Source organism: Glycine max, chromosome 20 (genome assembly GCF_000004515.6).
Source record: "Glycine max cultivar Williams 82 chromosome 20, Glycine_max_v4.0, whole genome shotgun sequence".
In the NCBI taxonomy this organism is placed as follows: domain Eukaryota; kingdom Viridiplantae; phylum Streptophyta; class Magnoliopsida; order Fabales; family Fabaceae; genus Glycine; species Glycine max.
This window is the reverse complement of record NC_038256.2, coordinates 40,943,351-40,955,746: the sequence shown is the minus strand read 5'-3', so window position 1 is coordinate 40,955,746 and position 12,396 is coordinate 40,943,351. Positions and strand designations below refer to the sequence as shown.

The following is a 12,396-nucleotide window of genomic DNA, read 5'->3' as shown; positions in this document are numbered from 1 at the left end:
TACAAATCTAGGGTCTAATTGATCGTATATTCTTTATCCCACAAGTAAAAATCCTCTTCATTTATTTCATTACACACATATTGATGAGATGATCATTTTTATATGATAGTGAGAAAAATAATATAGACTATATGATTATAATAAATGATCACCAAAAAAATTATGTAACTTTTTAAAAATTAGTATGTTTTAAAATTTAATTGTTTAGTTTTATTCTTTTCACCCTCAAAGGTCTCTCGCTATATAAGCTCCAATATGATATTAGAGAATTAATTCTAAACTATGAAAATAAAAAGGTAAAATCAATTGAGTTTCTTTTACAAGTTAAAATTAGTCTTAACTTTTTAATAGAAATTTTCTCATCTAACTTTTCAAAATATTGCGGTGCATAAATTGATTCTAACCCGTGAAAGAAATTTATTTCATTTTATCTTATAATTGTTTGTACCGAAGTTTATTCAAACAGGACTATTAGTCGGATTTTTTTTAAAATAATAAAATTGTTAATTGATTTTCTGTATTCGGTTATTTGTGCTTTTGATTAAAATAAATACACGCTATTCATTTATACAACAAATTTATTCCTTGAAAAAAAAAGTACTCTGGACAAATAATATTATGTTTACATCATTGACAAACAATTCTTACATTATAAAAACCAGCGTGAGTGTCACATGGAAGCGTACATTTGATTTCGTGTTAAAAGTTAAAACCAAATGACGTGTATAAAAAATGTGTAAAAGTTAGCATTTCAGAATGTTGTTTAATTTATCAACACATAAAATATATTTTTTTATATATAAAAGTAACGCAAAACCAAACATACGGTAAATAATAAGCATGAAGGATTGAAATAAATTTAATATATTCCAATAGTAATATTTTTTTTATATAATAGCAACAATAAGATTTAAATCTAAACATCAAAAAAGGTTTAAATCTAAGATTTTATAGAAATTATCTAAAGCTAAAACATAATAATATTTTTTTCTATGATAGTTTTATTACGCAAGACACAAACATGAATCCACAATGTTAGATTGACAAAATACTAATGCCATTTTTTTCGGACACCACGAGATACCAAGAAGATCAAAATTGCCACGCGAAAAAGGGGAAACAAAATATATCTGTAGATCTTGAAGTCTTGTGCAGAGTCCTTGAAGACGTTAATCCATCACTAATCCACTGAAAACTACCTAATTCGTTATTCATCTGCATGTGTGATTTGAACATGTATCACGTCAGAAGGATTCCTGTTGTAATGTCTGAATGAAAACATAAATGCATATTAGTGAAATACTAAAAACACATTCTCTTTGTAATATATCTGTTTAAATATACTCTTTATTATTTGTTGAAATTTATTAGAAATTGTAAAATTTTATTAAGTCTTTATTTTTCATTTAACAAGTCTCACTAATAGTATTTTTAATAAATTTTAATTAATAATAAAATATGTATTAAAAAGATTATATCAAAAAATACATTAATAGCCCTCCTCATAAATATTAACATCATATATTGAACAATTAGCTTTAGGTGTATACTACGTATGCTTTTATCATTGAATAAATTCTTGCATCAATTAGTAAGATTGGAAGTTCTAATAATGTGTGTTAAATTTATAAAACTTCTTCCAGATATTAATTTGTACTCATTGAATTGCTTTATTTTGACATGAAGTACGTTTTGAAATATAACTATATATTTATCATAAATTAAATATTTATACATGTTTAATTTATCTTGACTAAATAATTGTTACAATAATATTATATGATTCAACAATAAAATTCTATATTACCAATTATTCAATGACTTAAATAAAGGACATTTTTTTAAGTAATAAATTAAGAGTATTTAGATTCACAAATATATATTTTTCTCTAACTTACAATGAACTTCCATGTGAATTATGAACTAAATTGAGCATAAAATAAGAGATAAAGTGACCAACACTACAAATTCAAGGAGTAAAATGAGAGTTTACTCCTTGAATTTCCAATTATAACATTTCTAAAATGAATGTATCACAAAACGCCTTATATTCATACTTAAATGACCGAGATTGACATCAGAGAAATGATTTATACCTAACAACGAATGCACAGGAAGTTTCTTATACAAAATAAAAAAGCATAAATAATCCATATAATTTAAATTTGAATGAGTATGATGTGTATTTAGTTGAAACCAAATATTTTTTAAAGAGTAAGAAAAAATGTATATTTGACTTCAACTAAACACACATTATACTAACTTGTAAAAAAAATAAAAATAGTTGAAGTCAAATATTTCTGTTTAAATATATGCAACCAACTTGTATAAAGCATGTGGGGCGACGAAAGCATACTTTTACAAATCTTATATTAGTTCCCCCACTCACCTACAGACTCAACAGCACGCAGAGAATGAGACACGGGAAGAAATTCCTAGTAGTCAAAGTAAACTAAGATATTAAAAGGAATCACAACTAAGAATGATTTGCTTGTTATATGCTTTACAATAAGTCTTTAGTTTTATGTATTCTGATTCTGGTTCATTGGTCTGCACCACTTGTGCTGCCAATTGTAATCAATGCTAATTCTAATATAATTCACTTTGCTTTTCACAATGTTAATTATGTATGATTGTGGCGGCTCTTCATAACTAACAAATCATTTAACTCTCAGCTATATAAATTAACTGATTAAAAAAAACATACCATAAAAGAATGCCAGTTTTTAAGTGTGTGCGATTCTTCTACCGGTAGCAAAAGGAATATCAAATGAAAAATAAATAATTTAATCGAGTCATAGTTTCTGGTCTAAAGGACTCCATTTTTTACTTGCAGTTATATATTGACTTCATGTTTACTTGCAATGAAATCTTGGCCATCTACCATCACAAGGTCGAGAAACAGTTACTTTTACAGAATTCTCCAAAATACATCATTGTATTAACTCTCATAAGCATCTTGTTGATTGATTCCTCCAGTGTAAATAAGACGAAAATCCAATTACGAGTTAAAACCAGATCAATAATTAAATTTACTTTTCGTTAATTCATCAATCAAAAATTAAAAATTAAAAATTAAAATCAAAACAACATTAATTAAATATATATTTTAAATAATAATGTTATGAGTTAAAATAAAATAAAATGTATATTTGAATAAAATAATCATATTAGATATCTAACCATTAAAAACAGACAATATATAACTATTATTTTAGTTATAATTATTTTGAAAGTTATATCTAAAATGATTTTTAAATACTGACACTATCGAAATTAAATTCAATTTTATATTTGCATTGAAATAATCATACTAAATATCCAATAAAATAAAATTTCAAAATAAAAACTGTAATAATAAGTAACTCTCATAATAATCCACATATAAATTTCAAATATACCCAGACCTGACAAATTTTAGTCGATTCTTGACCCATTTTCTACTCACCAGTTTCAAGAATTGTGCAGGTCGATGAAATAACCGGTTCTCGATCCATAGTTGCATACCGGTTATTCAGGACACATGTTTATTTATCGAACAATATTAATCTAATGCTAATGCAGGCGTTACAACTTACAAGTTACAACCAACAAAAGATCATTACAAATACAAAGACAGATTCCACAAGATAAGATCTTATCCATGTACAATCAATCTCCAAAATAAAGTGCTCTCCGGGTTAATAAAGAACAATATATTACATGGGGCCAAAAAGAACAAACTAAATAAACTTATCCAAAAATAAGATTAGACAAGCATAAAAACTTGCTAAAGTTTTTATGAATCAAGTTAGCAATTCACCCTGCAAATTCCTTTACAGCGCCTTCTCTTGAATTAAGGTTCATTAGAATTACCCTACACCTTATATTGCCTCCAGTATTCACAAAGATTTTTTTTTATTTTGAGAATATGTTAGGACAGCACTGTTTGGTAATTCTGGGGAGATCCCAGACAACAGTCATTCTGGGAGGTCCCAGACAAAATACCTAGCAGCAAAACTTTGGATTTACATAAATATATTCAAGGAGAAATACTTCTACCTACTAGTCTTAAGTTTCCAACAAAAACCCAACAAAAAGCACATAAAGCAATAAGAATAGAGAAGAAAAGGAATGGAAGTCCCTTTCTGCCAGCTCTCTTCATAGTTCCAGTGTCTTTACCTGATGCAGCAATGTTGGTGTGCTTGATCTTCAACCTGCTGAAGCTAGACATTCGATTCAAAGCTCGGTTCACCAATGCACTTTCAGCAGCTGATGCAGGAGTAGTAGGTATTGACTCAACAAAGGCCCAGAGAGCAGAGGACAAGCTACTTGTAGCAACATCTTCCACAGTGCTACTTTGATTGTTATTGCCTTCCGTAGGAAAGCCAACAGATTCATATACAACACCTAAAACATGACCAAAAACAAAAAAAAAACTAGCATATATTAGGGGATATCCTAAGACATTTGTTTTAGATTTTACAAAAGAGACACTTGAAACTGGCTCGGTTCTCATTTTCCCAGCGGGAATATATAGTCAGAAATCTTAATTTGAGTTTTTAAAGATCTCAAAATGACACAAATTTTATACTCCAGAAAGGTTTCTGCCATGCATAAGCTGGCATGTCATTCAGGAGCAGTAAACTGTGAAGAGCTCAGAACAAATGAGATGGGAAGCTTGCATCTCCATCCGAATCAAAGAAAGTAAAATCATTATTTGGCAGTGGAGCCACACTGTATCTTGTGCTGATTACTATACCTGGGGATGATAGCTGATTACTTTCACCATGCATCCAGAATTCACCAACAGTTTGATTGGCATCCTCTGGATTTGGCAGCAATTGGTAACTTTGACATTCAATATTGCTGCTGACAAGGGCATTTGTATATGCATGTGAATCTGTTTCATGAATAATTGGCCCCAAGTCACGAAGAAACATCTGTGCATCTTGGAACAAATCAAGTTCACTTAACCCATCTTCAAAATGCTGGTACTCCACAGAATTTTCAACATTTGACAATGTAGGTTCAGTATCAATGAGATCATTAATTTCCAAGAAGCCATCCTCATTAAAGTCAAGCTCCTTTGTTTTAATGTTGGAAGCAGAAGTGACCTCAGATGTTTCAGAAACATGCAGATGAGAAGTAACTGGCCGATTGAAGTCAAAGCTAGGCTGTGCATCAAAAAATTGGCAGCTAGGATGTGAGATTCTGACTGGTTCAGGGAGCATCACATCCTCAGAGAACTGATCCACAACAGTACTTTGTGTTTCTTCACTAACAACCTACACGATTTTAGAAAAAATATTACCCAATGACTTTCAGAAATGACACAATCACATCAGCAGCTTTGAAAAAACTGACAGAGGAAACCAATATTACAATCAACAAACAGAAGAGAAACTGCCTTCCAGTTTCTTTATTTTTAGTAGAGATATTCAAATGTAGCATTATTTTTCACAAATCCAAAATCACAAGTACAGCAGCTCTTCACACATTTTGACAGAACAGGAATCATTACCACTAAAACTGCTAAATAAGCAGCAAAATTTTGCTGTCAAATTGGAAGGCATTTTATAAATAACAATTACAATAATCTTATCCCACTTGGCAAGGAGCCGGGGGGGAGTCAATTTATAGACAACAAGATCAAAACTAGAAAAAGTATAAATAATTACATATATAGTGTCTGCTGCTAAAGGTTTCCTACCCCCACACCCCACCCACACAATAAACAAAAGAAATAAAGGTGGAGCTAAATCAATGAGAACTTGGAAGAAATTTGGAGAAGATCACAGACCTGAGGAAAGTCAGGATAGCCATTCACATGCTGCTGATCTAGGACAAGCTCATCATCCAAAATTTCCCTAATGATGTTATTGATTTCATCATCAAGAAAAGGCAGTGGTACATTAACATTATCAGCAACATCATTTGGAGCCTCCTGATCAGCTGAGTTAATATTAAAATCTACTATGTCATCATCTGCCCACTCTTCTTCATTAAATGGTGCACCATACTGTTCACCATTTTTAGGACCAGGTCCACTTTTCTTGTAAACCTTGTAAAGTGCATAATAGTCCTGATGATGAATTTATATCAAAACCCAAAGGTCAGTAAATAGTACTCTTCTCATGATCAAAATGAGTAAGAAAACAACAAATCAAGAAAATTGAAGCAAAAAATGGCAAATTAAGTGATACCTTAACACCCTGGCATCTCTTAAGCTCCTCTTCATCCAAGGTGTATTCATGCATAACCCAATCAGTCCGCTCACCACTAGGAGCTCTGCCTGCGTAGAAAACCAGGGTCTTTTTCACTCCAACTGACCTAGAATTGCATATCACGTTACGATCCTTTCCTGTTGCTTTCCAATACCCACGTCTGGTTGCTCGGTTAGACCTTCCACCATTAGGATATTTCCTATCTCTGTGACAGAAAAAGAACCATTGCCTATCTCCCGTTTTCAATATAGATTGCCCTGCAAAATATTACAAGCCTTTAGTCAGTAATCAAACAAGAACATATTGAAGGCTAGTCAGAGTTTTATTTCAGATTAAAGATATTTTGGGAGTATATATGACAGATGGATAGAGATGCACACCATATGCTACATATATAATATTTGCCTAAAAGTAGCCAGAACTTTAGAACTCCAAAGCATTGACAATATTGAAACTTAAATCCCTATGAAATACCCACCCACCATACCAAACAAGAGGCCTAAAAAAAAAACCCCAAAAAAAAAACAGATGGAAATCACTCTTGCATCCGCCTCAAAAGCTAAAGAAAACAAACTCCTGAAAACACCCTAACAGAAAACATCAACAATAACCTGAACTGCTTAGATCAACAAATCAAAAGAACCCAAATAACACACAACACCTTATTGAAGCAAACCCAAGTCAACGATTGGTACCCTAACCTGAAAAACACATTCAAAGCATCACTTAATCATATGAGCATCAAACATTACCAATATTTGCAACATTAAGATCTCCACACTCAACTCAAAACCAACAACTTCTAATCGATCAAACAAAACAACCAAATCAAAATAAACACAAACCCAAGTCAACGCCATAACTATCACCAACAAAAAAAGACACAAGATAAAAGGGGTTGATCAATTACCAGGCAAATCCTCGGGATCCCACTTATACACATCGGTTTCATGAATCACGTCGAGCTTCAGCCTCTTCCCACAAATCTTCCGCTTCAGATAGTACATCACCAACTCCTCATCCGTGGGATGGAAGCGAAAACCCGGCATCGACGACATCATCTGGCTGAAACAATCAGCGGAACCAGCTCCCGAAGCCTCACCCATTCTCGATCGCAAGAAAAAAATCAAACAACCCTTGATCACCCAACACAAAAAACGGAAACTTTTTTAATCAAAACGGAAAACCCCCAACACGATTCGAGCCTCCGAGTATTCGAAATCGCCGATCGAATAGAGTTAAAAACCCTAACTGGGGAAATCAAATTAGGGGAAAAAAAGAAACCAAAATTATTGGAATCAAGAAGTGGCAAAGCCGAAATCCCACAACTACATGGTACGAATCGTACCTCTGGGTGAGAGGATTCGAAAGGCTGAGTCGCGGAACGAAAAAACTAGAGCGAGAGAGAGAGTCTTGAAAGGAAAGAAACGCGTGAATTGGGAAATTGCGAGGGTTTTCGGTTTTTGGCTTGGGTTTGTGATAGTGTTGTGGTCAAAGAAGGAAGCTAATAGTAGTGGTTGGGAACCTTCCTTCAGGGGGGATTCAGTGCCTTTGAGTGAGGGAGTGAGTGTGTGAGCTCACTCACGTGATGTGGTTGCGTGGGGTTTAAGTTTCTCAAGTACTGATCAACGGTGATTAGAGCATTGGGGTTAAACGTTGTGTAATGGGTTTTATCTGAGTTTGGGTGTACGGGATTGGAATAATGGTTTTGATATGGTGTCAGACACTCCAAATCATACTTTGCTTATCTCGACACCTGTGCCAATCATAAAGGTTATTTTTGTTGACTATTTATCCGTATAATATAAAATAAAACAAATCTTCACTCTTTATTTGGGGCGGTTGTTAATTTTTGTTCTCAAATCAAAATATGTTTAGAAAAAAATCAAGTTAAAATAATTTTTAAAACACTTTCATACTCATTTTTCAAATTAAGAAAAAAAGATTCTATGATTTGATTTTTAATTAAAAAAAATATGTATTTCTCATATTTTGTTGTCATCATGGTCATTGATACTATCTGTATATTAATTTGCAATACATAAAACAATATTAACACCGTGTGTCCAAAAAAAAAATATTAACGCTGCAGTCTGCAGATGCTGGTATTAGTGAAATATATTGTGATTAAAGGAATTAGTTAAAGCTAGAATAAATACAAACAACAGGCTATCTAACACTATCACTTTTTTTTATCATCTAACACTATTATTAATCTGTAAAAAAACACTATTATTAAATTCATTAAAAAAAGTTACAAAATTATGAGTGAATTGAAACTTACTGGTAAATAGAAAATGAAACTCACGCACAATTGACAATTTCAATTTTCAAGCGTCCAATTTATTTTAATCAATAATAAAATATTTAAAATAAGTCTTGTCCGTTACTAGCATTACTGTTAATTAAAAGCCTGAATGATCCTCATGATTTCACCACCATAAAGGTTAGAGGAACGAATATCCGTTAGTAAACCAAAACGACGAAGATGTGTAAGATTTAAGTTTACTTTCTCAAATTGTTAATGTGGGTGTTTTTATTTTTAAGAATGAGATTAATATCTATTAATTCTTACCACAATTTTAAGCTTAATTATATATAGCTATTAAGATGGGGAAAAAATTCATGCCAAGAATCATAATTCTTGCAAATCATGAATCCCATAATTCATGATTCTCAAAATTCCCAAATATGTTGGTGGAGTATGTTTATACATATTTCATACAATTAATAGATTTTTATATTTGATTTCAATAAATCTTCTCATATATAAAGTGTTTTTCAAAAAGTACATATTTTGATAAATAATTTCGATTCTGGGATCCATAAGGTTGACGTAGCCAGGGACACGACGTTCAAATATATACATCGGAGCATGAACACACATCATCTTTAGTCGCTGGACATCTCTTGTTGTTACTCCTATCACCACTATCAATATTCATCCATCTCAGTTATGTCTTTACCATCATCACACCACTATCATTATTGTGATTGTCATAACTATTTGTCACCACTATGGCACAACCATTGTCGTTGTCGATGCCATCGACATCACCATCACAACAAACATTGTTATCACCACCACCATTACCATTAGTATTGTTACCACCACTACCATCAAAATGCTACCACCTCACTAACATTACTGTGGCCACCGATACCACTGACATTACTACCACTATTGATTGTCATCATTACCACTGTCACCATCATCGTCATTTTTACTACCACCAATGTCACCTTCACCAATCACCACCATCACCATTGCCATCGCAATCACTATTGGTGTCTCTATTATCATCAATGCTGCTAACATCACCATTGTCATCACTACATAAAAATACTTTCAAATTAATTTTAATACGATATGAAGCTTTCACAAATAATTTATTTAAAATCAATAATATTTTTAAAATTGGTTTTTACTTTTTGAAACTAAAACTAAAAAATAGTTGTTATTTTAAAATTTTTGGAACTCAAAACTAAAAATCACCCCAAACAAAACCTTAATAGTAGTATAATTTTTTTAAAGATGCATGATTTGTTGGGATTGGGTTAAATTGATATTTTTTTCTTATTTGTAAAATATAATTTGAAATTAATTTTAATTTTGTTTAACAATGAATGCAAATTATTTTTATGCTGTATATTTCAAAATTAAATTTTAATGTTAAATTTTCAAATTTAATTATTGTAAAATTTATATGGAACTTACTTTTTGTTTTAGAACAAAGCTAGCTTATTTAGTAAAATAAGTATATGAACGAGATGTATGCAAATAACTAAAATTAGGATGACTAAACTCACAATAAAGTATGGGATAAAAATTCAATTGAGTCCCAAAAATAAGTCAATTATACTTTTGGATCTCATACTTTATTTTATGTGTATCTTAGTCTCTTTTTTTCTTGTTAAGTGTGATTTTATTCAATCTATTTCTTGGTACATTCCTTCATATAATTGTTCAATAGTTTTAAATTAAGTTACTTAGGCTCGTTCGATTTACATGAATTTAAGGGATAAGATGTCACAAAATTACTTGCTTAACATTTGATTTTTAAAAAATTTACCGACAGACAACAGAAAAAGAAGTGGAAGAACACAAAACAAAAACATTATATCTTGTTACCTACTAAACCATCATCATACAAATTTTTGTCCAAAGTACAAAAAATGTAAAAGAGAAAAATATTCATTATTTTTTTTATCCATGCTTAACTTAGTAAAAATCGCTTCTTTCTTATCTTGTATGCATACCATCTTTTCCCGAAGATTTTTATATTGTTACAAATATAACAAGTGTAAGCTTTTCTTTTATATATAAAAAAACTTTGGTTTTTTGTTGTTACATGGATACAATATCATATAATATGTACCTTTTTTTTTGTGTCAAGTGTATCCTTCATTAAAGACAATCTTGTTTGAGTTGAGTAAAACCACCATGTGTGAGTTTTCTTTGAGTATTTAACGCAGTTACATACACAAGACTCGAACCCAAAATCAATTGTTAAGTTGGAATAATTTTATGTCAATTGATTCATGCACTTTATGATTTATATATAATATGTAATCGATCGAGAATTGAAGTTTATGGAAGTAAGTGTTTTGCAAAATCAAACTCAGATTAAGGCGAATTGGGAATTCAATACACGTGGGAGGGGGAAAAGTTGAAATGAAATTGTGAGGGTTGTTATGGCAAAGGTGGAGCCACAACAATGGTGGCATGGGGTGGGTTGTCATGCAAGGATGAATCTTCCTAAAAATATAAGGGTTTCTTTTGATGGGCTAGAAGGGTTGAGTGTGGATTTGGGAAAATATGAGTTTTTGAAAGGTTGGTGAGGAAAAATATATTTTTTTTATCTATGAAAATCGAAAACAATGTCCACCCCCTTGACCAAGGAAAACAATTTGAAACATGGAAAAGTATTTTTTTCTAGGGGTGTGTTAGCCTCCATAAATCTCTTAATATCTTTCCCATGTATGTTTATAATCGCTAGGTTAAACACATGTTTAGAAAATGTTTGTTTTTGATTCCTGTAATTTTTTTTGTATATTTTGAATCCTTGTAAAATTGAAATATATCATTATTTGACTTGAATAAGTTCAAATAACTCAAACATAGTTCTATAAATTATGACGTTTTAATTTCAAGTTCAAGAGAACCGGAAATATACACACTGTTTTGCTGGATGAAACCAATTTTTTTAAATTTTATAAGGACAAAAATATATTTTAATATTTTATAAATCTATAATTTTGTTTCAAAACTACTAAATTCATATGATATAAATTCCTTAAAGTCTAAACTACAAATTTCTAATGATTATTTTTTTTAAAAAAATTATAAGTGATGACATTCTTAAGTAATCTTTTAAAATCCATAAGCCTTATTTTATGAAAAAATAGTTTTTTTTTTGTTAATTCTAATTTAGTAAGCATCTTTAAGATCACATGCATATTATGCAAATTTATCTCACTATTAGGTAAATCCTAATGTGATTAAAAAAAGTAATGGTGGTATTTGGTTTGAGAAAATATTTTCTGTTTTTATTTATTGAAAATAGTTTTTATTTTCAAATTTTTCAGACATAAAAAATATTTTTTTTTGAATTTTTATTTTCTATTTTAAAATTAACATTCCACTAATATAACATGACCGATCCACCATTGTCACATACAGACAGCACCTAGGACATCTACAATAATCGAGATTTGAAGAGAAAAAACTTACATATCATACCCAATGCAAACAAGCATCAAAGACGAGAAGGAGATGACCTGCTGCCTGTTGGAGACGATGAGATCGGTGCCAGAGATGAATCATGGTACGACCTTGCCCAGATAGATGAGAAGCTTCGAAGAGAGAGAAAAAAAAACCTTCTTATCATTACATTAATGCCATTGCGTTTTCATTTTTTCTGAAAATGGTGAAAACGACTTTATTTGGTTTTCAATTTTAGGCATTTTTTAAAAATATTTTCTAAAACTTAAGCAAACATATTTTTAGTTTTGTTTTCTATTTTCTCCGAAAATGAAAACGGAAAATGAGTGAATCAAGCACCACCTAAAAGTCTTAATGATGTGTTTTCATTTAGTAATTCATTTATTGTTATATAGTTAAATATATTTTTGGTCATAAACTTTTTTTGAATTTCATAAAAAATTAACTAAATTTAGTTTTTATATT

General features: G+C 30.8%; 1 protein-coding gene across 2 annotated transcripts; it reads right to left on the bottom strand.

Annotated features, from left to right (window-relative positions):
* Positions 1-3,880: 3,880 nt before the first annotated feature.
* Positions 3,881-7,754, bottom strand: LOC100787232 (NAC domain-containing protein 17). 2 transcript variants are annotated; one of them, XM_006606130.3, is made up of 6 exons: positions 7,555-7,707; positions 7,117-7,457; positions 6,186-6,463; positions 5,783-6,064; positions 4,742-5,267; positions 3,881-4,389 (listed from the first exon to the last, which is right to left on the bottom strand). In XM_006606130.3, the coding sequence occupies exons 2-6, from the start codon at positions 7,310-7,312 to the stop codon at positions 4,022-4,024; spliced, it is 1,650 nt and encodes a 549-aa protein (XP_006606193.1). In that variant the 5' UTR covers positions 7,313-7,457; positions 7,555-7,707; the 3' UTR covers positions 3,881-4,021. The 2 variants fall into 2 exon arrangements, with proteins under 2 accessions (XP_006606193.1, XP_003556180.1); XM_003556132.5 differs by having other exon boundaries at positions 7,117-7,754.
* Between the last annotated feature and the right edge of the window lie 4,642 nt (positions 7,755-12,396).

Coding starts and splice junctions, on each gene's coding strand:
- LOC100787232 (XM_003556132.5), bottom strand. CDS start 7,312: ATGGGTGAGGCTTCGGGAGCTGGTTCCGCTGATTGTTTCAGCCAGATG. Junction 5,268..5,782: donor GCTATCCTGACTTTCCTCAG/GTCTGTGATCTT, acceptor AAAATCGTGTAG/GTTGTTAGTGAAGAAACACA. Junction 4,390..4,741: donor TAATCAGCTATCATCCCCAG/GTATAGTAATCA, acceptor GTCATGTTTTAG/GTGTTGTATATGAATCTGTT.